Source organism: Phascolarctos cinereus, unplaced genomic scaffold, assembly GCF_003287225.1.
Source record: "Phascolarctos cinereus isolate Bilbo 61053 unplaced genomic scaffold, phaCin_HiC Scaffold_9;HRSCAF=440, whole genome shotgun sequence".
NCBI lineage: Eukaryota > Metazoa > Chordata > Mammalia > Diprotodontia > Phascolarctidae > Phascolarctos > Phascolarctos cinereus.
Genome location: NW_027556402.1, coordinates 223,098,577 through 223,124,823, shown reverse-complemented (window position 1 = coordinate 223,124,823; position 26,247 = coordinate 223,098,577). Strand labels below are relative to the sequence as shown.

Below are 26,247 nucleotides of genomic sequence, written 5' to 3'. Positions count from 1 at the left end.
GGAACTGAGAGAGGAGTAGCTTCTATTTCCTCTGCCACTCTTGTTTGGCAGGGTCTAATTTGTGTAAACTTATCTTATTTTTTTCTCCAAAGCCTCATTTGGATGGGAACTGCCAGATGACATCTGACCTCAGGCTTGGCCTCCGTGATAATTTCTAATTATGATTCCTCTGGGCCTCCCTCCCACGAATTAGGCCATCAGAGGAAAATCCCTTGGCTTCCTCAGACCAAAGTCTGCATTGACAGTAGAATGATGGCGACCTACTTGAACCCCTAATGAAATGATAAAAAGTTGGGGGGGGTCGGGAGGGGCCAAGACACAAAACATCAGCTCCAAAGAGAATCAAGGCCTCCCAGATTTCCTTTGGCTAACAATCACCATGATCCCCTAACTTCTGCACATAGAAAGCAATGGTTATAGTTGGTGCCTCCCCTGAAGCAGAGAACCAGGACTGAGCAATATTAATAAAGAAAGCAAATTTATCATCTGGCTTTGCAATTGTCAGACTACCATTTATTCCAACCACAGAGGGCATCTGTCCTGTCTCTGGCTATGTTAACTACCTCCAAATAGCATCAAGTCATAGCAGTGTTAAGACTGAAGAAAAAAATATTCCCAAACTGGCAGTGATTTCCTCTTTTATGACTCAGTTCAAGGGTCCACAATCAATAACCAAAATCATTATTAAAAAATTGCCAACCTGTATACGGGATTTTAAGGTTTGCAGTGTTCTTTATATATCATAATAGCAACATAGATCCAAATGGCCAAATTTTTATCTCAGTAGAGTTCTGGACTTCAAGTCAGATGCAACTGGGTTTCAATCCTTCCACAAATAGTTGCCAGCTCTGTGACCCTAACCAAGGCAATTAACCTTTCTGGGCTTCAGTTTCCTCCTATGTAAGCAGAATGGGGTTTACTCAATAACCTCATTTTTCTCATGTATAAATAAAGGGGATAGACTTAATGACCTCTAACCCTCCTTCTGGCTCAGAATCCATGAGTCAATGTCCTCATTTGATCCTACTGTAAAGTCACTGTGCGCTATGGATGCTAGCTTCTTAGGCACTGTTAAAACTCCCTTTCTAGCTGCTTTTAAGTTTAGTTCCTTAACACAGAAGATTTCCCTTTTCCCTTTCACCTCCCCCTCCTTGAATTCTTCGTAGCCTTTCTAATACACTGCCAATTTATCCTATTCCTCATTTTAAATATGGAAGAACAACAGTCGGGAACAGAGTCAAAAACAGGGATTTTAGCTTCTAGAGCAAAGGGGAGAACAAGGTCCATACAGCAAGAGAATTGGATAAAGGAGACCTAGGTGGAGACTTCAATGGATGTTTGTTTCACCCAAGGACATGAGCATGTTACTTTAAATTTTGGCTTCCTGAGATAAAGCCCTGGTCATATAACCCTAGCTATGTATCTGGTTAGGTTCACTTCTTAAAGGTTATCCATTCCTCATCCAGTCTGTATTTACAGTACCATGAATCCTTCCACTAATCATCAGGAACTAGGCTGTATTTGATTCACCATTGCATAGCAAATGGTATGATAAATAGCATGACATAATAAACTGAATTTGAACTTTTCTTTTAAAATTAACTAGCCAGGTAACATGAGCAAATCATATAAACTGTCTCATCCTCAGTTGCTTCCTCTCTGAAATGGGGATATCAAGAACTAGAGTGCTTACCAAGTTATTGGTAAGTTAGTGTGAGGCTCAAATGAAATAATGCATGTAGAATATTTTGCAAATGATAAAATACTTTCCCAGTTAATCAACCAATACCTATTAAAGCACTTACTATGTATCAGATGCTATGAGAAAAAATGTCAGCTATTACAATTATGAATAGTAATTAATAATAAATATGGAATGTCAATTCTCTCCACTTCTCCCCACCACTTATTAGAATCAATCACAGAGAAGGAAAGGACTTCAGAGGTTGCCTCAAACAGTATTCCCCCTGGCAATATCCCTTCCAAGTAATTAGCTGAGCTCTGTTTGCAGACCTCCAACAAGAGGGGAACTCACCACTTCCAAAGTTCCTTCTAGCTATTCAAACAGGAACCAAACTTTCTTAAGGTTGGGGGAGTGGGTGGAGGGAAGAGGTAGTGCAGAAACTAATTAAGGCCCTGTCCCAACATGATTTCAAGCTTAGCTCTACTGAGATATAAATTTGACCATTTGGAGTGCTTTTGGGAATAAAAAATCAGAACGCTGCAGGACCAGACTCCGCATTAAAGGAAACCCCCAGAGAGTCTCCTTCTGCCTCTTAGACTGCTTAGCTTCTTTCAAAGCCTAGCTAAAATGCCACCTGCAAATAAAGGCTTTCCTAATCCCCCCTCCCAGTAATTCTCTTTGACTTTGAAATTAGTTTGTAAATATTTTGCTTTTAAATACAAAATACAAATAAAAAGAAGCAGCAGGGCATAGTGTATAGAGAATAACACTTCAAGTCAGGAAGACCTGGGTTCAAATCCCTCTTCTGACACAAACTGGTTGTATGTGTGAGGGCCTTAACATTTCACTGCGCCAGGTTAGTATGTAAGACTAGAAATGCAGGTAATGGGTAAATGGGGTGAAGGGAGTTCCTTCAACCAACGTAATCTTAAGCCCAGTCCAGAACCAAATAATGTATATGTCATATGTTGTTGTTCAGTTGTTTCAGTCACGTCTGACTCTTCGCAGCTCTTGGCAAGGACAGTGGAGCTGTTTGCCATTTCCTTCTCTGGCTCATTATACAGATGAAGAAACTGAGGTAAAACAGGGTTAAGTGACTTGCCCGGGGTCACACAGCCAGTAAGTATCTGAGGCCAGATTTGAACTCAGGAAGATAAGTCTTCCCAATTCTAAGCCAGTGCTCTAACCACTGCATCACCTTGCTGCCACATCTGCTCAGTCAAATACAAATGTCTAAAAGGCAGAGACAGTTTTATTTTTGTCTTTATACTCCCAGTGTGTGGGAGAAGTACTATCCAGACATCACTCTCAGATTGTTGGCTGGAGAGTAGATGTTGACCTATATTGGCAGAGGCCATATGAGAGTGTCATCCTTGAGATCACAGTTCAAAACCCACAATATTACAATTTAATATGTCTGTATAGATGCATCTGTGTGTATATGTACACACAGATACATATCTGTATACTATATCTTTTACATATGGACATGTACCCTTCATCTACACATAGTAGATATAAGATACATATCCTATAGGTACATACATATGCAACAAAGGAAGGCATATGGTAGGCATTTATAAATGCTTGGCAAATTGAATTGGGTCTAGAAAGTATATTAATGGAAACAGGTTTTTTCTTAAGTGTTCCCAACTCTAACTGTACACATATAGACACATGTGCACATGTATACATATATAACGTATGTAGATACATGAGTATGTGTACACATATAACATGCATGTGTGTACATGTATGCATGCATGTGCATGTGTATGTCTTATGTGTATTCTATATCTACATACAATACATAGAAGATACATATTTATATGCATATTTATACACATATAGAATATATATTTTATGTGTACATTATATGCACAACTAGCACGGTATATTAGATGTTTATAAAAGTTTTTTAAATTGGATTTAGAGAGCATTATCAGTGGAAACATGTCTGCCCTTAAATGTCCCCAACTCTAATTAGCTTAACAGGAAAATTATGGTCCATTTTATGTCATAAATGTAGTTACAATCTCACTGAATGACTTCGATGGTTCATTTATTCTAGGAAAATGCATGCACCAGCAATAAGGCAAATAAAAACCAAAAAAATTGAAAAAATAAAAGAGAAAAATAGATAAACTCACCTTGAAAATCAAGTCCTTTTTCCCATAACGCAGCTCCTTCAATTGGGCTTGGATCTTTTTGGACTGCAAGAGCAGAATAATACATTGGCTTGTTAAATCATATATATTTTAGAACACACAGACAAAAATACAATCACCTCAAACAATAGTTTTCCAGTAAATGAGATGCCAAAATCAAACTAAGTTAAAAAAAAAAAGTTGAGGTCAGATTTGGGTAGGGACAATCATATAACCTGACAAGGAGAGAGCTCTCTCAGATGAATTAAAAATGGACAGAAACACTATTTCAGGTGCAATGGTAGAATCCCCAGAGATACAGCACAGCTCAAATGCCACCTCCTCCTAGTACCTTTCCTTAGTCCCTTTGCTTATAATACTCTCTCCCTTTTGAAATAACTTTCCATTGTGTTTCTAATTTATATTTATTTACTTATGTACCTGTTTCGTGTCTCCAGGAACAGCTAAACTCCTCCAGGGAAAGGATCTCTCTCTCTCTCTCTCTCTCTCTCTCTCTTCTCTCTCTCTCTCTCTCTCTCTCTCTCTCTTCTCTTTCTCTCTCTTTTTCTCTCTCTCTCTCATTTGTTGGTTGAATTGAATAATTATAGGACTTCCATTATTTTTCTATGCTATGTATAACTAAGTCTGATTTAGATCCATACTCTTAAGAAGGTTGATTGATATCTTGCTTTAAATTTTTTTTTTTAGGTGACAAAATTTAAAGTAAACATTTACAATTTTTAAAAATAGCTGTTTGGCATTCTGTATGTGTGTATGTGTGCATATAACACATTTATATAGCACTTACTATATGCCAACACTTTACAATTTTTATCTTGATTGATCGTCACAACAACACTGGGAGATAGGTGCAATTATTACCCCCATTTTACAGATGAGGAAACTGAGGCAGTCAGAGACAAAGTGACTTGCTCAGAGTCACACACAGCTAGTAAGTATCTGAGATCACATTGGAACTGGGTACTTCCTGACTCCAGTCCAAGCATTATATCCACTACAGTACCTAACCAATATTACCTATGAGAAGGCACTCCATGGAGGTAAATTGGGAAGTTTTTATCACTGGAAGATGCTGAATTATAGAAGGTTTAAAGACAGTTAGCTAAAAAGCCTCTGCAAGAGACTAAGCAATTTAATCAGGAAATTACATCAGAAGGGATGATTGGCCATCTCTTGAGTCAAGGTGATTATGGAATATATATACATGTACGTGAATGTGAATGAATAATGCAAAAGTGAAGAAATTGAGGGAAAAACCCATTAATTAATGCATAGTTGATTTCATAATTATATTAATGCACAATTGATTTAAGTGAAGATAAGAAAATTGTGTAATTCAATACCTTAATTCCCTGGCAGCTGCATAATTTTATGGGCAAGAAATGGCAGTTGATAGAGAAGCCTGAACTTTTAGCCAGAAAGACCTGAGTTCAAATTACACAGTAGATGCTTATAATCTCTATGACTTTGTATAGGTAATTTCATCTCTCTGGGAGTATGTTACATCATCAGTAAAATTACAGAGCTAGGTCAGATGTTCTCCAAGGCTCCTTATTTTTCTAAACCAAGCACTCCCAAATCCTAGAATGCTGATTAATTTAAGAAGTCCACTGACTTCTCCTAAATAGTAGATGAGTCTACAATAGCTTAAATTATCAACTCATAAGACAAAGCGATCTGTCTTGTACGAGTGATAGTACCTACCACAGGGAGCTCACGAAGATAAAAAGAGATGTTTGTTGAAATGTAGAAAGCACTATATAAATGTGCCTTGTTGCTATTACTATGGGGGAGGGGGCAGAAGGGTAGAGTTATAGTCAGACTCTGGAAATCTGCTACCTGTGTGACCCAAGGTGTCTGCTTGGTACAATGGAAAGACCATTTAGTCTGTAGTGGACTTTGAATCCAGGTGCTCTAGTTAGCTCCTGGATTGAAATCCCACTTTTGATATTTTACTATCTATGCAAACTTAGGTAAGACACTCAAGTTCCATGGATCTCAGTTTCTTCACCTGTAAAATGATCACTGAACTAAAGGGTCTCTTTAGTTCAATTAGTTCAGGAATCTTGAGGTCCTTTCCGTTTATACATCAGTGTCTATATAACAGGCTATTCCTATGTCACTTCTCTCTGATCCTCAGCTTTCTAATCTGTGACTCAATGACATCCTTTCTAGCTCTAAAACTCTATGATCCCGAGATACTAAAAACAATGCAATTTGCAAAGGTTACGGATGTATAGCAATTACTTTGCAATTATTTCATGGGATAAAAGATGCCAATAGAGTATAAAACAGAAGGCACCATAGCTGATTTACTACTCAGAGGCTTAGGCATCATGAAATAGAGTATCCCATGTGTTTTCAAAACTATGAATTATGATGCACCAGCAGATTCTCTAAAACCCAGGAAAGAACAGAGGCCCTAGGCACACTGATGACTATTTGGAATAAGTCAATTCAGTTCTATATCTTAGAAAGCTAGTAATTGCTGTTTCAAACAAATTAGTTAAAATGCTTTGCAATTTCCATGAGCACGATTTTTCTATTTTCCTTGAAGTAGCTGGCAAATATGAAAGCAAGATATGATAGATAACAAAGCCAGAAACCCATATTGCATGTGCCTGGCTGAATGGTGGCCTTTCCCAGTGAATGGGTACAGATACACAACTATATATGCACTCAGATTTAAAGATCCTTCTACAGAAAGTCCTATTCCTCTCTTTTTACAAGACCAAATGAGAACTCCAGAGAAACTACTTGCAAGTGAGTGTTCAGAGGGTGGTATGAGACAGAATGCTTTATTGTTACATTAACTTTATCTCTGGGTCAATCCTGGTCTGCATGTTTATTACAACATCAACCCTAGTGCTTTCAACAACCATGCTTGTCATCCGTTGCCAGTTCAAGAAAGACGCTTTGCAATGTCTCCCTGCTGTTTCAATATGCTGCTCAGGATTCCTTTGGCGCCAGCACAGCCTCTTAGGTAAACATGAATTTCTGTAGTTTCCACTTGGCTTGAAAATGTATACACTAGCACCTTATGTATTCAATATCATTGGGGAAATGAGATGTTGCGCAGAAATGAATTTTCTAATGAAAACCTATCAATTTAAGTGCCGAAATGTTGTTTACTTATGAGAAGCACTGTGACAAGTTGATTAAAGTACTACCTAGAATTGGAAGACTTGGGTTCAAATTCTACTTTGGATACTTATTATCTTTGTGACCTCTCAGTTTCAGTTTTCTCATTTTAAAATATGGATTATAGTAACAGCATTGTTGCGAGGAACAAATATTGCAAGTATAAAATGCTTTGTAAACCTTAAAGTATTGTATATAAATATTAGCTATTATTGTTATTAAACTCATTAGCCAATGAAAATAGCTAATAGTATTATTATTATGAAATATAGCATGGCATTGTAGATATAGCAATGGACTTGGAATCAGGAAGAACTGGGTTCAAATCTCGACACAGACACTTACTAGCTGCATGATCCTGAGTAAGAAATGTCAACTCTTTGAGCCACTAGCTCAATTTCCTCATACAAACAAAGGGGATTACAAATACTTGTATCACATGTTTGCTCTGATGAACAAATGGGAAAATGCACATGAAGGCTATGGAAACTAAATCAAATGCTTGTAGTTGTTAGAATCTTATTCTTCTATTTTTCAAAAGAATTCAGATAGAAAAAGTCCTGGGACAAGCTACTATTCTGGTGTTCTATGTTCCATATATTACTGCACAAGAAAACAACTGCTTTCTCTACCTTCATAAAAGTATTGAGAAGTAGTTTATTATTATTACGTGTTGTTTGTCACTCATTTCAGTAATGTCAGATATTTCGTGACCCAATTTGGGATTTTCTTGGCAAAGATATTAGAGTGGTTTTCCATCCTTCTCTAGTTTATTTTACAGATGAGGAAACTGAGGCAACAGAGTTAAATAATTTGCCCAGAGTCATACAAGTAGTAAGAATCTGAGGCCAGATTTGAACTCAGATCTTCCTGATTCTAGGTCCAATGCCCTATCCACTGTACCACCTAGATACACTATGCTTATTATTATGTTAACTATTATTATCATTTTTGACTGAAACCTGGCCAAAATGATGCACACATATTAAATACTGAGGATATTATGCATCACTCAACCTTTGCCTGATAAGTCATGTGGAGCATCATCATAGGCATAGACTACTATGCCATCTTGGGCCATTGAGTTGTTATTCAGTCATTTTCAGTCACATCTGACTCTTCATGATCTCATTTGAGATTTTCTTGGCAAAGATATTGGAGTGGTTTGCCATTTCTTTCACTAGCTCAATTTACACATGAGAAAAACTGAGGCAAATAGAGTGAAGTGACTCTCCAGGGTCACCCAAGTAGTAAGTGTCTGAAGCCAGATTTGAACTGAGGAAGATGTGTCTTCCTGATTCTGGGCCCGGTACTCTATCCACTATGCCCTCTACCTGCCCCACTGGGATATACTTGTCTCTACATAGAATGGATACATAAATTTTGTGTGTGTGTGTGTGTGTGTGTGTGTGTGTGTGTGTATTTGTGTAATCTTTCTGTCAATTTGGCAAATACATTTTCATTCTTCTTCCAGTTTTCAGGCTATGATTTCTTACCATTCCAAACTTTATAATTTGATGCTTACATTTTTCTAAGGGGCTCTGATACGACACTGTTGATCTTGTGGAAACTGCATTTTAAATAAGAATTAGTAGGTTCTGAGAACTGAAAGGCAGCCTTTCTCAATGAAGTTTATCATCTTTGAAGTATCATTTTTATGACGACCATTTTGGCTTCCCAGAGGCCTTTGATGTTATGCCTTCTTTCAGATCCTCACCTGCATTTTGGATAGCTGTGCTGGATAGGTAAGTTATTACCCTGTTAGAATTTGTATATGAATTCTAAGTGTATTCAAATTCAGCATTAGATTCTCATGTTACATTTTGTAATATACTCATAAGAGAGAGAAAGACAAAGAGAGACAGAGACATAGAGAAAGCCAGAGAGACAGAGATATGGAGAATGATTCTGACTACTAGGGACACCCACATGACAAATGAAATCTACAGTAATGGTATTGTACTGGAGGAAAATAACTGTATTCCATGCATTGTTAAATTTTTGCTTAAGCCTAAAACCTTCAAACAGTTTTTGAATCTCAGGTATGGTGCTCAGAAATAAAAATGTATTTAAATAGCATTCAGCACTAAAATACAAAACATCCTGCAGGTTAATAATACTAATGCATACACCTCATGTACTGTGAAAAGAATAGGGGGAGAAACCAGACCCCTCTCAAGCTAAATCAAGGTTCATGGATGGAGGAAGGATATCATTCTACTGGCCATCAATTTCTTCTTAACTACTGGTGATTAACAATTCGTAAATATGTTTTTCAGCTATTGGGGGTTGGAGGCAACTTTACACAATGGCCGACTGCAGGAATTGAGGATGGTTAGTCTGAAGAAAAGAAGGCTTAGAGAAGCATGATCTCTGCCTTCAGATATTTGAGGAAGAGGGATGCAACTTGTCCTGTTGGGTCCCAGAGGGCAGAATGAGGAGTAATATTTTTCTATAAAATTGAACTCAGTATGAAAATGAATGCCCCTTCCTTTGGAGCTGTCCAATGCCGTTATGGGCTCGCTCAGGAAATGTGGGATTTAGTTAATTTGGCAGGGATGTTAGACAGAGAACGTATGTTTCAGAAAAGGAGTTGGATTGCCTGGCTTCTGAAGCTCCCTCCAACCCTGTGATTCTATGGTTCTTGGTGGCAGGGACAAGGGTGGCAGATGAGTGCAAGCTGATCTTGAGTCCAGGCTGCCCACCATGTATATTCTTTGAGGAAGGTTTTCCCCATGTGTTGAGCTCAGGACCAGTCCTAGGAGGGCACCCCTTACTGAGATTTTCATCCTTTCTTATGCCTTGGAAGTGCAAGGTATCCCTTGGATAGAATATATTCTAGTCAAAGAATACTTTTAGGTGCTTTGAAGAGGTTTGTTTTTTTTAGGGGGAAGGAGAACTGCCTCTCACACATCTTGGCTGAGTGACCCTGGACAAGTCACTATCAGTCCACAAGGCAACTTCCTAAGATTACTAGTAGTTAGAATAGTGCCAGATCTGCATTGGTAGAGGGAATTTGTTGAATAGAAATTCATTACACCAATATGATCCCAGGCCGTAGAGATGGAAATACATATATTTAAGTTGCACAAAACACTTTTCATATGTTATTTAATTTTTCTTCAAAACAATCCTGGGAGGTAGATAATATCATTGTGCCCATTTTACAGATAAGGAAACTTAATATGAGACAGGTTAAGTGACTTGCAGAAGGTCACACATCTGTCAATTATCTGAGGCAGAATTTAAACCCAGATGGTGCTGACTCCAATGTTAGACACTGTGCTGTGCACCAGATACTGAAAGCCAAAAATCATTACCCTCACATTTCTACCATCATATTAGAGGTAAACAATATGTACAGAAATAAGTAAATGTAAATATATACATGTATATAATATAAAATAAATGTGCATGTGTGTCTAAAATTTGTTGTTGTTCAGTTGTATAGGACTCTTCATTACCCCATGCACCATATTGTTCATGAGGTTTTCTTGGCAAAGGTTTTCTTATGATTTCCTTCTTCAGTAGATTAAGGCAAACAGAGGTTAAGTGACTTGCCCGGGGTCACATAGCTAATAAGTGTTTGAGGCTGGATTTTAAGTCATGTCTTCCTGACTTCAGGCTTAGTACTCTATCCCCTGAGCCACCTAGCCAGTTCCTGTATGTGTGTGTATGTGTGTGCGTCCCTGTTGTGTGTATATGTGTGTGTGTGTGTGTAGTATATATATATATAATCTATATGTGCACATATGTATGTGTGTGTATACACACACACACACACACACACACACACATGAAATAGCTACTCTTTGTATAGCACTTCAAAATTTTCATTCTTTCAAGGTTGCAAAAGCTTTAGAACTATGATCTTATTTTATCCTCATAAGAACCCTGGGAGGTAGGTGCAATCATTGTAGAAAACACCTTTTATACATTATTTAGTTTTACTTTGCACCAAACCTGGTACGTAGGTACTATTATTATGCCATTTTACAGATGAAAAGACTGAGGCAGACAGCAATTAAATGTCTTGAGCTGATTTATACAGATAGTAAGTGTCTGAAGAATAATTGGAACCCAATCATTGGTGATTCCAGGCCTAGCCAACTATTCACGGTGTGGTCTGGAGAGCAAATGTAGGAAATCAAGTACAGGAGGTAGCCCTTAGGTTGAGCCTTGAAGGACCAGCTCAGAGGTGGAATTGAGGAAAGACTACATTCCAGGGTAGGAGCATTGCATGTACAAAGGCACAGAGATGAGAGATGGAGAAGTATCTTTTTTGTGCCTGTAGGTCATCACCCCAAAGACCAATGGTCATCGTCCAGTACGGTAACTATAAATGAAGGTATGGAAGGATTAGACTGAATATGCTCTAAGTCCAATTCAAAAGTATTTGGGTTAAAAAAAAAGTCTTGGTCCATGTTATTTTCTTGTGATCTAGCCATTTCTTCTCAAAGAGAAAAATTCTGATTTATCAACAATTTCACTAATTATTTTATCACTATGATAACACACCCCACCTGCCCCATACAGAACAATAGAGAATTCTGCCTACTACACACTGCACAGAACAAATTTCTCAACCTAAACCTTAAATCAGACAAGTAATTTCCTTTTCTTTTGACTCAATGATTGCAATTGCAGGGAAACAGCGATAGTGCCATAACTAATAAAAAAGAATGTGAGTAAGGGTTACAATTGAACAAATTCATGCCATGGCTGTTAAGCCTGAATGCTGAGGTTAATATGCAAGCACCTAAATCATGTCTGCCATCTGGATCAAAGGCATGTCTGTATGAGAGTCATGTCTGATTTGGGCTCCCTGGTATGGAATCTAAACATTTATAAACTTCAAATGCAATTTGACTTATTAATGGCTCAGCAATGGCTTATAATCAAAGCACAGTTTGTTAGCTGAAAACAAATAAAAGTCTAACTTGTTTATTTGACTAAGATAATGCATGAATTTGCTAATTGCTTTTGGAGCTTCAGATATTAGATTTCACTGGAGAGGGAGATGAGGGGGGAGAATCTGGCAGTTATTAGGCAGCTAGGTAGTTGAAAGGATAGAATGTTGGAGCTAGCATGAGGAAAAGCTGAATTCAAATCCAACCTCAGATACTTAGTAGCTATGAAACCCTGGGCAAGTCATTTAAGCTTTATTTGCCACTACTTCCTTATCTGTAAAATGGGGATAATGATAGCACCTACCTCCTAGGTTGCTGTGAGCATCAAATACGATAAAAATTGTAAAGGGCTTAGCACAGTACCAGGAACACGGCACTATATAAAAGCTGTTTATTATTATCATCATCATCATTATTATTATATAAGTATTTTTGAAATGGGATCTACTAATTGTTTTCCCTTTAATATATATATATATGTATATGTATATATATATATATATATATATATATATATATATATATATATATTATGTATGTATGTATGTATAATTATATATACTCCACTTTGTATTTGCAGTGCTGCCTGGTTTCATCTCCATGTAGCAAGGTATCCACTTCCAGGATACACTCATCACCATGAGACTAACTCAAGGCCTAATTGGCACCACTTCCCTCAGCGTCAGAGGGTAGGTATCAAACTCCTCCTAAAGTCTTCCTTTATAAAGGGCAAACATTGAATTTCCAACTTATTCCTTTTTGCATCTGCAGCTCTGCTTCATTGCAGCTCTGTAGAACAAGATGCCCCTCACCTGGCATCCCATGATGCACTTCATCCCATATCCCTCCCTTTCCAGTCTTCTTTGGTGTTTTGCCTTCTCCTTTTAAACTGCAAACTCCTTGAGGGCAGGTACTGTCTCTTTTTCTTGTTTGTAAATCCCAGTGCTTAGCACAATGCCTGACACATAGTAGGAGCTTAATAAATCTTTACTGAATTGAAATGAATATATATATATATATACACATATATATATAGTATTACATATATATACATATATTTTTTATAGCTGCATTTCAATATAATTGGTGTCCTTTGTAACCCTTTGTATTTTATTTTATGCATTTAAAAACATTCTCCAAAGGGGTCCTTAGGCTTCAGCCTACTGCTAAAGGGTTCCTTAACACACAAAAAAAATTAAGAATCTCTGATTTGGAGGTATCAGAGAGATGATCTTGTCCAATCCCCTCATTTTGCAGAGAAGAAGAATGAATCCTAAATAAAGATGAAACGATTTTTGAGGCCATTCAGAGAGCATAAAGAGGATTGATTAACTTCTCTCCAGATCAAATGCCAGCAGTAAGAAATAACTATTAGGATTATCTTATTTGCTGAGTAAATCTGAGCAAATTCTATCCTCTCTCAGCCTCTGTTTCCTCATCTGTAAAATGGGTATAATAATACCACCTATCTTGGGGGTTGTTGTGAGGCTCAAGAGACATAATCCATGTAAAGTGCTTTGCAAATCATAAAACGCTATAAGAAGTTAGCTATTACTGTTATAATCTAGACAGAAAACATAGCCAAGGCATTACCTTTTAGCTCTCCTTTCAGCAAGTTTTAAGCCTCAGAACTTAGTGACCACACTTTCCCTTCAACCGTGTACTTTTGTGGGTCTGCTTGTTTACTGTGAATAACGAAGGATGCCACTATTGTCCTCATGACCTGCATATTTCCTGGGCTGATGTGCAAAATCTCATCCCACTGACCCTGACATCTTTAAATACACACACATATGGGAAAGAACACTGGGCATGGACTGAGTCAGAATACCTGAACTCTAGGCTCAGTTACTTGCTAGCCATGCTATCTTAGAGAGATAAATTTATGTCTCTAAGACTTACTTATCTGTAAAATGGGAATAATACTTCTTGCAATATCTGCCTCAACAGTGTTGTTGAAGGCATCAAATGAGATAAATGGCTATGTAAATGTAAGCTGAGCTAACAGTTCAGAATCATTCTTATGCATCCACTTAGTGTCATAGCAAGGTGCAAGACTAGATATCTTAAGTTCCTAGCTTGGGGCTTTTGTTTATTTAAATGTATGGTTGGATTAAGGAGGCTTTTCAAAGAGAAAAATAAGGTTTTAAATGGTAGTAGTAAAAATGGCTTTCCTTTGGGTCTGTATCTTCTTTCACAACATCACAAATATGGCAATACCTTTTGCATGACTGAACTTGTATAATCTATATCAAATTGTTTATCGTCTTACTGAGGAGGGAGTTGAGGGAGAGAGAAAATGTGGAACTCTTTTTTTAAAATGAACGTTAAAAATTGTCTTTACATGTAACTGGGGAAAAATAAAATATCATTTAAAAAAGTAAATGAATGGATGTTTCATTTCACTTGCAAACAAGCAATTTGATTCTGTATCTGGGAAAGAAAAACACATAGAGGAAACATGTCAATTTGAGGGCAAAACATTAAGACAATGATGAGTACCTGGAGGATTTTTCTTCTTGGCTTCCTACTGATTGTTCACTGGTTATCAAAATTTTGGTCTCAAAACCACTTTTTTCTCTTAATTATTGAGAACTTTGATATCTATTGATATTTACCATATCAGAAATTAAAATGTATTAGTACTGTTATGAAAATTGTTTTGACCTTATAGACTCCCTGAAAGAGTCTCTGTTGAAGGGGCAGCAGTAGGTAGCACAGTAGACAGAGCACCAGCCCTGGAGTCAGGAGGAGCTGAGTTCAAATCTGGCCTCGGACCAAACACTTGACACTTAACTAGCTGTGCGACCCTGGGCAAGTCACTTAACCCCGATTGACTAAAAATTTAAAAAAAAAGAGTCTCTGTTGGTCTTAAGGGGTGGGGTTAGATAGTCTTCTAGAACCACTAGTACATATCATTATAATATAGAAATAAATTTCCCTGAATGAAATAATTGAATCTTTGAGGACCTGTTCATAAGGAAACATTATTATCAATTGGGGCTCCCAAGATTTCACCGTTTCCCATTCACCTTTGTTTTCACTGAACTTCCCCAGGGAAGAATCCAGAGAGACCATTTCAAATGATTGTGATATCTCAGTCAGTTGGAATGAAACCAGAGAAACCTAGCAGGAGACACATTTAAGATCACTGGATTGATGTGGGAAAAATCTCAGAAGTCCCCACACTGTCCTCAGCACTAATAGGCTGCTCTCGCCAAACCTAGCGGGGCTGGCACATTGTCAGACTGACATGTTTGGCACCGCTATTGGTAGGCTTCTCCTAAAGCTGGGAGGGTAAAGGCGCCACTCACCTCTTCAGCATGGATTCCACATAACTTGTTTCCTGACAGCAGCTTATTTTTCAAGCTTTTATTCTGAGAAAAGAACATGGTTTTATTACTGAAAAGTGATAAAATATTAAGAATTCCTCTAAATATTTCAGAAGCATTGGTTTATGTTTTGTACCGGGATAAGTTGTTCAAGATGGCATACAGAACATAAATAAATTGGAAGCCTCTAAGTCATAATTAGAGAAGACATTCTTCCCTTTTTTTATTGAAAACTTTGGGTGAATTATCATTACAGTGTTCATTTACAGGATTAAATTATATGTTTAACATACTTATGGCATTATATGTTAACAATTCAATCCAACAATTATTTAAAACTTACTTATGGGGGTGAGGGGGTAGAACTAAGATGGTGGAAAAAAAGGCAGGGACTCACCTGAGTTCTCTCCCAAAACCCCTCCAAGCACCTTTAAGTAATGCCCTAAAACAAATTCTGGAGTGGCAGAACCCACAAAAGGACGGGGTGAAACAATTTCCAGCCCAAGATAACTTAGAAGTTGACAGGACAGGTCTGTTCCACTAGGGTAAGGGAAGAGTGCAGTCCAGCTCAGGCCACGCCAGCATAGGCTCGGCCCCAGAAAACCAGGAGCAGGCCTTGGAAGCCACTGAATCAGCAGAGGAGTGGCTACTTCCAGCCCACAGATTGTAAGGGGGTAGAACAACTGGTCAGAAGGAGATCACAGAGGTCTCTTTGCTAGCACTGGGGCAGGACTCTGGTGCTTTGCCCATAGTTGGATCCTGGTCTCAGTCCTGGGGGCAATCCCAGGGCCAGGAGGAGCACTAGCACACCACAGCTTGTGGCCACAGTGTAGCAGGAACCCTCATCATAGTTCCAGGGCAGAAAAGAGTGCTTGTAGTCACTCACAAACTAGAGCCCAGGCCAGGAGAGGAGTAAACACACCTCCCCTTTGATCATACCACCTTGGAAGAACTGAAAACCTACAGTTCCCTAGAAGTATCCCTAAAACAGCTGCACAAAACCCCTGAAGCTTGGGACAGTGCTCCCTCCACCCTGGAAGCAGAGCCCTACTTTAACAAAGAGTTAAAAGTCAAGAAATAGACTGGAAAATGAGAAAACAATAGAAAAAATATCTGACCGCAGAAAGTTACTACAGTGACAGAGAAGATACAAACATACTCAGAATAAAACAACAAAGTTAAAACTGCTACAACAAAAGCCTCTAAGAAAAATATGAATTGGTCTCAGGCCACAGAAGAGCTCAAAAAGGATTTTAAAAATTAATTAAGGGAGGTAGAAACAAATGGGAAGAGAAATGAGAATGATGAAAGAAAATTATTAAAAAATGTCAACAGCTTGGTAAAAGGAGGCACAAAAAATACTCAAGAAAATAATAACACCTTAAAAACGACTAGGTCAAATGGTAAAAGAGGTACAAAAATCCCATGAGGAGAAGAATACCTTAAAAAACAGAATTGGCCAAATGGGAAAAAATATACAAAAATTCACCAAGAGAAGAGCTCCTTAAAAGGCAGAGGAATGACTCTATGAGACATGAAGAAACAACAACAACAAAAAAAGAAACCAAAAGAATGAAAAGAAAGGAGAGAGAGAGAGAGAGAGAGAGAGAGAGAGAGAAGACAATGTGAAAACAACTGACCTAGAAAATAGATCCAGAAGAGATAATTTTAAAATTATTGGACTACTTGAAATCCCTCATAAAAAAAAACAAAACAACAACAACAACAACAACAAACCAACCCTAGATATCACATTTCAAGAAATTACCCAGGATAATTGCCCTGATATTCTAGAACCAGAAGGTAAAACAGAAATTGAAAGATCAACCTACTTATCATCAGCTGAAAGAAATTCCAAAATGAAAATTCACAGGAATATTATAGCCAATTTCCAGAGCCCCCAGGTCAAGGAAAGGGAATTTTAAGCAACCAGGAAAAAAAATATTCAAGTCATATGTAGCTACAGTAAGAATAACACAAGATTTAGCAGCTTCTACATTAAAAGACTAGAGGACTTGGAATATGATATTCTAGAGGGCAAAGGAGCTAGGATTACAACCAAGAATCACCTACCCCCCCCAAAAAAAAACTGAATATAATCCTTCAGGGGGAAAAACAAACAGTTAATGAAACAGAAGACTTTCTATTTGATGAAAATGCCAGAGTTGAACAGAAAATTTGACTTTCAAATACAAATTCAAGAGAAGCATGAAAAAGTAAACAGTAAAAGGAAATCATAAGGGCTTAATAAGGTTAAACTGATTACATTCTTACAAGGAAGATGATACTTGTAACTCATAAGAACTTTTCATTATTAGGGCAGGAGTATATACAGACAGAGAACACAGGAGTGGGTTGAATATGATGGGATGATACCTAAAAAATAAATTAAGGGGTAAGAAACAGGAATGCACTGGGAGAATGGGAAAGGGGGAGGTTGGAATGGGGTAAATTATGTCACACAAATGAGGCAAGAAAGTGCTTTTAAATGGAGGGAAAGATGGGGGGATTTTCAGTGAACACAAACCTTATTCTTATCAGAATTGGCTCAAAGAGGGCATAGAAATCTATCTTACCCTATAGGAAAGTAGGAGAGAAAGGGGATAAGGGAAGAAAGAGAAGGGAAGGTGAGGTTGCTCATAGAATAGAGGGCATATCGGGGGTGGTGATAGAAGTAAAACACTTTTGAGGAGGTACAGGGTAAAAGGAAAAAGAGAGTAAAAGAAACAGAAGGGGAAGGATAGGATAGAGGGAAATACAGTTAGCAATCATAGTGAAAAATTTTGAAGAAAATTTCTTTGACAAAGGTCTCATTCCTCAAACAAATAGAGAAATGAGCCAAATTAATAAAAATAAAAGCCATTCTCCAATTGATAAACGATTTAAAAATATGAAATCAGTTTTCAGATGAAGTAATCAAGCTATCTATAGCCATATGAAAAATTGCTCTAAATCACTGTTGATTAGAGAAACGCAAATTAAAACAATTCTGAGGTACTACCTCACACCTATCAGAATGGCTAATAGAACAGAAAAGGAAAATGACAAATGTTGGAGGGGACGTAGGAAAACTGAGACACTAATGCAATGCTGGTAGAGTTGTGAATTGATTCTATCATACTGTAGAACAATTTGGAACTATGCCCAAAGGCCTATGTAAAACCATGCATACCCTTTGACCTAACAATACCACTAATAGGTCTGTATCCAAAAAGAAATTTTTTAAAAAAAGGAAAATAACCTATATGTACAAAAATATTTATAGCAGTTCTTTTCTGGTGGCGAAGAATTGGAAATTGAGGGGATGCCCATCATTTGGGAAATGGCTGAACAAGTTGTAGTATATGATTGTAATGGAATACTATGGTGCTATAAGAAATATTGAGCTAGATGCTCTTAGAAAAACCTGGAAAGACTTACATGAACTGATTCAAAATGAAATGAGTAGAACCAGGAGAACATTACACACAGTAACAGTAATATTGTAAGATAACTGTGAACAATTTAGCTATTCTCAGCAATACAATGATACAAGACAACTCTGAAGGACTTATGATGAAAAATGCTATCCATCTGAATACAGAGGAGCACACTTTTTTTTTTCATTTCCTTTATTTTTTCCTGGGTTTTTATTTTGCTCTGTATTTTATTTTACATGACTAATATGGAAATACGTTTTGCATGACTACACATGTACAACCTATATCAAATTGCTTGCCTTCTCAGTGAGGGGGTTGGGGAGGTCAGAAAGAATTTGGAACACAATTTTTTAAATTAATATTGAAAATTGTTTTTACATAAAGTGGGGAAAATAAAATATTAAATAGGAAAAAAGCCTACTACGTGCAAGGTATTGTGCTAGGTGTATATCTCAGTGACAATGCAAAGTTCTTGCCTTTAAACAATCCTATTATTTTTGGTAAAGATACTGGAGTGTTTGCCATTTCCTCTTCCAGCCTATTTTGCAGATGAGGAAACTGAGGCAAAGAGGGTCAAGCGACTTGCCCAGGGTCACACAGCTAGTGTCTGAGGCTGGGTTTGGACTCAGGTCTTCCTGACTCCAGCTGTGGTGCCCTATCTACTGAGCCACTTAGCTGGCCTTATTATATTGGAAGAGGGAAGTATATATATGTATGTACATATATGTATATATGTATATATGTATGTATATGGTATGTACATATGTATATATATGTATGTATGATAAGTATATAGGTAGTACAACTTAAGCAGAGATAAAAACACTCAATATCAAAAGTGAGAGAATGAAAAGAATGGACAATCAATTTAGGGAAGGTGGAGGTTCACCCTCCATTCTTTTTTTGTTTGTTTTTGTTTTTTAGTGAGGCAATTGGGGTTAAGTGACTTGCACAGGTCACACAGCTAGTAAGTGTCATGTGTCTGAGGCTGGATTTGAACTCAGGTCTTCCTGATTCCAAGGCCAGAACTCTATCTACAATGCCACCTAGCTTCCCCAATCAGCCTCCATTCTTAAAAATTTAAATAAGCCATTTCCTTAAGTGGTGATATGGATAGCATGCTGGGTCTAGAATCAGGGAGACTCATCTTCATGAGTTCAAATCTCGCCTCAGACACTTACTAGGAGTGACCCTGGGTAAAGTCACTTAACTTTGTTTACTTCAGTTTCCTCATCTGTAAAATGAGCTGGAGAAGGAAATGGCAAACTGCTCCAGGATCACTGCCAAGAAAACCCAAGAAAAATGGGGTCATTGAATCAGACATGACTGAAACACTACTGAAGCAGAGAAGTGTCCTTTTGTCTTTGACCCCTAAGTATCACTTAGACTCCATCACCATCAGTCCTCAGTGAAGATTCCAGATGGAAGCATTCTTCATTTAGAAAAAATTCTAACTTTCTAATCCTACCACTCTTGTTTTTCTTTCTCTTCTTATTGTGTTTACCTAGTTCCCCCACAGGCTTCCATCTTTCTAGGAAGAATGAACAGCTACCCTGGTGTGACTGGATTGTTTTTGTCAAATTTTCTTCCCCCTTCAGCCAAGAGTTGACTTAGAAAACCCATTCACAATTTCAGCAATATTCGGTCTTTTTTAGTAAATGGGTTGAGGGAAGGAGTGCTTTCCTTCCAATCAGAGTAATTTCCTACTGGTGCTGTTGTTGTCCAGTCCTGCCTTGGCTTCCTATTGACCAGAAACACAGTTGATATTGTGCTGCTGTCGGATTCAGGAAAACATGTTCAAATCCCATCGTAGAGGATTATTGGCCGTTGGACCTTGGGTAAGTCACTTAATCACTTCCAGTCTCATTTTCCTCTTTTGTAAAGCGGGGCTGATAACAATGCCTACCTTTCAGGGTTGCCGTGAGGATCACAGTCCACGTATGCAAAGTACTTTACAAACCTTAAAGCACAATATAAACGCTACCTATTATCACCCAGAGGCATCATGGGGTAGAGTTGGCACCAAAACCAGGATGAAGACTCGGATTCAAGTGCCACTTCTGATACATATTGGCGCATATTAATTAACACTGACACATATTACCCCTCTTCAAATCCCTTGACTTCTTAGCACTGGAGGCAGTTCCTTAAGAAGAGAAGTTGCTGGGAAGGTGACAACCTGCATCAGCAGAGGCGATTTCCTCATGAAGGAGTTCCCATTACCAATAAAATTAAAGGTCTGGAGTCCCTATCCATCTATTAAACATCTTAGGGAACAGAAGCAATCTCTAACTGATGCCTTAAAACAAGGATAAGTAAGAGAAGCAGATGGAAAAATATACAGATATTGTCAAATGCTGAAAAGTTTCTGAAACAACTATGTAAATTTCAATCCTTTGAATATATAAATCTTTATAGATATATAAATCTGTATGTGTATACACACACAGGCAGGAAACTATATATATATATATATATATATGCGTGTATGTGTGTATGAGTGTGTATGTATGTGTATATATGTATGTTGTGTATGTAGATAGGTATACATATGTATAAGTATGTATATGTATACATAGTATACATATGTATATGTATGTATATGTATACACATCAATACAAATATTTCAAATAAAATTTGGAAAACATGGGAGAAGGTATGATACTAGCAAATAGAATAAGGGCATGTAAACATACTACCACCCAGTTAATCATTACTCTAGCATTATTAAGCCCAGGGGATACAAAGAAAAATAAAATACCATCCCTGCTTTCATGGTGCTTATAGTCTAATGAGGGACACAACATGCACACAAGTATGTATAAACAACTAATATACCAGGTCACTGGAAGATAGTCACCAGAAGGCAGGAACTAGCATTAAAGTGGAATGGAACAATTTTCACATATAAGATAAAATTTTCGCTGAGATATGGAGAAAGCCAGGGAAACTAAGAGGCAGGAATGAGAAGGGAAAGAATTCCAGGAATGGGAAAAACCAATGAAAATCCCCAGAGTCAGGAGACAGAGCATCTTGTTTTAGAAACAAAAAGGAGGCCAGTGTCCCACTGGATCAAAGAGTACAGCATGATTCAAGGCTGCAAAGGTAGGAAAGGGCTGGGTCATGGAAAGCTTTATAAACCAAACAAGAGATTTTATATGTGATATTGAGGGCAACAGGAAGCCACTGAAGTTGCCTGAATAGGGGTTGACCAGGAGGTCAGACACTCTTTAAGAAGATTGCTTTGAGAGCTGAGTGGAGGATAGAATGGAATGAAGAGAGGTTTGTGCTGAGAGACCACCAACGGGCTGTGACAATAATCCAGGCGTGAGGTGAAGAGGGCCTGGATCAGGGTGGGAGCAGTGTCAGAGGCAAGAAGGGGACCTCCATAGCGATTTTACAAAGATGGTAACAATAGGACATGGCAACTAACCGGATGTGGGAGGTGAGAGTGAAGAGTCTCGTGTGAAAACTCTGCTGTCCAGATGGACTAGGAAAATGGTGCTACCCTTGACAGTAGTGGGAACATTAGGAAGAGAGAAAGGTTTGAGGGAAATGAAAGTGAGTGCAGTTTTGGACATGTTGAGCTAAATGTCTCTGCTGGATGTCTTGCTCTAGATGCCCAAGAGGCAGCGGAACATGCCTTTGACATGAATCCTTTCCTGATCTGCCCGCCAACTACCATTCATTTCACTGTTGTTGTTCAGTCATGTTAAATGGGGTTATCTGTGGCAAAGATACTGCAGTGGTTTGCCATTTCCTTCTCCAGCTCATTTTGCAGATGAGAAACTGAGGTAAACAGGCTTAAGTAACTTGCCCAGGCTGTTTTTGAACTCACAAAGATGAGTCTTCCTAACTCCAGGCCCAGCTCTCTAGACACTGCACCACGTAGCTGTATTTAACTACCTTGTCGTTACTTTCATTTATTTTGTTTATACTTACAAATGTACTTTTCCACTCCATCGTTAGAATTTAGGCGCCTTGTGAATAGGGTTTTTTTCATTGTTTGCATTCATTTCCCCAGAACTTAGTGTATCACCCAGCATATAATAGGTTCCTAATAAATGTTTGCTGATTGAGTCTGAAAATTGGTGGATGGTAGAGCTACCCTTTTTAATAATTTCATTTTCAATGTCAACAAACTCTAAAACTGTGAGGGACTCTACATTTGGCTTTTAGAGCCCTTCACCGTCTGGCCCTTTCCACCTTATTACTCCCCTCCACATGCTACGAGTCAACTGCACTGGACGTCCTGCTGCTCCTTCATCTCCATATTTCATCTCCCGACTCCATCTCTTTGCACTGGTCCCATTCTGTAAGATCCCTCTCCTCACTTCCCACTACAGCTTCTCTAGCCTGCAGGTTTTGTATCTTCTTCATACTGTACCTTCTGCAAGCAGCGTTTTTTAAGTCTCCCAAACCCAGTGCCTTTCCTTTGAGATTGTTGTTTTTCAGTCATCTTCAGTCCTGTCTGACTCTTCCTGACCCCATTTAGGGTTTTCTCAGCAGAGATACTGGTGTGCCTTGCCATTTCCTTCACCAGCTCATTTTACACATGAGGAAACTGAGACAAACAGAGTTAAGTGACTTGCCCAGGGTCACACAGTCAGTTAATGTTGAAGTAGGATTTTAACTCAGGGAAATGAGTCTTCCTGCCTCCCAGGACACTCTCTGTGGCACTTAGCTGCCCTCTTTTGAGATTATTTCCCATGTATACTCATGCATGTTCACTTATGTTCATATTATCTCACCCATTACAATGTAAGCTTCTTGAGGGTAAGGACCATAGTTTTACCTTTCTTTATATCCTAGCACTTAGGACAATATAGGGCAAACAGTAAGTACTTAACAAATGCTGACCTTTTTGTTGTTCGACGAACAAGGCACTCCATCTTTCAGTTCCAGGCATTTTCTTTGGTTATTCTCCATGCCTGGAACGCTCTACCTCTCCCACTCTATTGATCTCCCTGGATCCCTTTAAGTCCCAAACAAATCCTTTTTCTACAGGAAGCCTCCCCTAAACCCTCTTAATTCTGGTGCCTTCCCTCTGTTGATTATTTCCTATTTATTTTGTATATAGCTTGCCTTGTATGTATTTGTTTGCGTATTGTCTTTCCCATTAGATTGTAAGCTTGTTGAGGGCTAAGACTGTCTTTTGCCTCTTTGCTCTTTTTGTATCCTCAGTGCTTAGCACAGCACCTGGTACATAGTATGTACTTAATAATTTTAATGAGTATGTGGGGAAAATGCTTCATTATTTATTATTTATTAATATTGTTTAAATCAAGCTTTAGTGGCTACTAAAGGCTTACTGTAGATCCCATACACATCATGTTTTAAATCCACCGGAGGCTTGTGTTTTGAGTTTCCCACATTAAATTGAATATTTATACTTACTCGATAATACACACCTCAAAGTGCCCCTTTCTGACAACTGCCTTACCATCCAAACCAACTGTTATTCCTATGCCCTTGTTTTTACTCTATATAATGTCAATCTCACAGAGACTCAAGAGGGAGCTGCACTTTTTGCTGGCTCTCTCTTTTGCTAATTGACCTAATAAAGCTCTTTTTGAAACCATTTTGGATTTTGGAGTTTGCTCTCTGCTGACAATTACCAAAAACTCAATGATTTCGTTGTTCACTGCAGGACTCAAGAACTTATTTAGTTCAACCTTGAACCCTTAGCTAGCTTCCCATTATTCAAATAGCTCATTCAAATGGTGAATATAGCACTTTATAGTTTTCAAAGAACTTCACATAAATCACTTAATTTGATCTTCCCCACAACCCTATGAATGATATGATAAAATGACTTGTCCATGTTACAGATGATGATATCAAGGTTTACATGGGCTAAGGCAGGGGTGGGGAACCTGGGGCCTCGAGGTCACAAGTGGCATTCTAGGTCCTTAAGTGTGGCCCTTTGATTGTATCCAAACTTCACAGAACAATCTCTTTATTCCGAACAAATCCCCTTAATAAAATAATTTGTTCTGTGTAGTTTGGATTCAGTCAAAGGGCCACACTTAAGGACGTAGAGGGCCCAGGTTCCCCACACCTGGGCTAAGGGATTTGATACCTCATAACAACTGAAGTCAAGTCTCCTGATTTCAGTCCCTTAAAAGAAGTCATTCAGGCTCTTCTTGAAGAATGTCAATAAGCCAGACATGACTGCTCTTCAGTGAGGTAAACTATTACAAACCTCTAATTGTGAGGAAGATCCTTTCTCCCTCCCATTTATATCCAGCTAACAGGCATCTCTGTTAACCTCTACCTATCACTCCTAGAAATAAACCTGTTCCCTCTTAAATATAACAGCCCCTCAAATACTTAAAGACAGCTTTAATTTCCTTCCCTATGTCTTCTCTTTTCAAGATTAAGGATTCCCAGTTCCTATAACCGATGGAGTCAATTTTTGCTCAACCCTTTCCATCTTCTTAATGCTTCTCCTACATAACAGTCTGACATAAGGAACACCATCCTCCAGATGTGTCCAACCAGGGATGGGCCAGCAGGACTCATGTCTCTCTCATTCTGAAGCTTATGTTCTCCTAATGTACCCTAACCTCATATTAACTTTTTTGGCTCTTTCATTTCATGGTTCCCTCATATTGAGCTCGTATCTCAATAATACTTCCTATGTTATTTATTTTGTCTAGCTATGGCTTCCCCATCACCAAAAAAAAAAAAAAGGCGTGAAATACAGGACACTGAACTTTGTGTCAGGGTAACCTTGGTTCATATCCTCCCTTCAATGTTTACTTAACTGGTGTGATCATAGATTGGACTCTTAAATTCTCCCAGTCTTAGTTTTCTCATTCACAAAATATGGATAATACTTATGATATCTGTATATCTCATTCATAAAATGTGGACAATACCTATGATATCTATATATGATATATATGATAACCCCGTAGTTTTATGAGGCTGAAATAAAATAATATATGTAACATTAATATCTATTGTACCTCCTAGTTTTATTTTAAAACCATTATTCTGCTTTTGGCTCAACCTGGAATAGATGTAACGGCTGTCCTTGCCCCTTATCCCATTGGTGAGTCCTTACTGGCGCCTCCATTTAGTGAGAAGGCCCAGGTTAGTCTGCCTTCAGTCCTCTCCTGGACCTGTTCCTGACTTTCTGGATTTCAAAAGCATGCCCCTTCGTTCTCCTCTCCCCCATCCCCCAGCTTTTCAACTGTCTTTTGGGTGATGTCTCCCTCTTTTAGACTATAAGCTCCTTGAGAAGAGAGGCTTTTTTTTGCTTCAATCTGTATCCTTAAATTTAGCACAGTGCCTGACATATAGTAAATGCTTGATCAATGCTTATTTCCTTTTTTTCTTGAAAAGTATTTGCAAATCTCAGAATTGTATATAAATGCCATTTAGTAGTAGTAGCAGCAGCAGAATGCCAATTATCATTCTCTATGTTAAAAAGAAAATGTAAGTGACTGGTTAAAGATAATTCTTGGTAGAGAGCAAACCTGACCCTACCCTTCATTCCGTTTTTTTTTCTTTTACAGCATTTCTCTGGTACTATTATCATAAAATTCAGGCATTTGCAGATCATAAACTGAACCAGAAAATCC

General features: G+C 38.1%; 1 protein-coding gene across 1 annotated transcript in view; it reads right to left on the bottom strand.

Annotated features, from left to right (window-relative positions):
• LUZP2 (leucine zipper protein 2) overlaps positions 1–26,247 on the bottom strand; it is a 714,257-nt gene that overhangs the window by 198,780 nt on the left and 489,230 nt on the right. Inside the window, exons 6-7 of the mRNA XM_078148101.1 lie at positions 15,218–15,280; positions 3,835–3,897 (exon numbers count right to left, since the gene is read on the bottom strand). Of these exons, the coding sequence (XP_078004227.1) occupies positions 3,835–3,897; positions 15,218–15,280 (126 nt within the window). The remainder of the gene's footprint in view (positions 1–3,834; positions 3,898–15,217; positions 15,281–26,247) is intronic.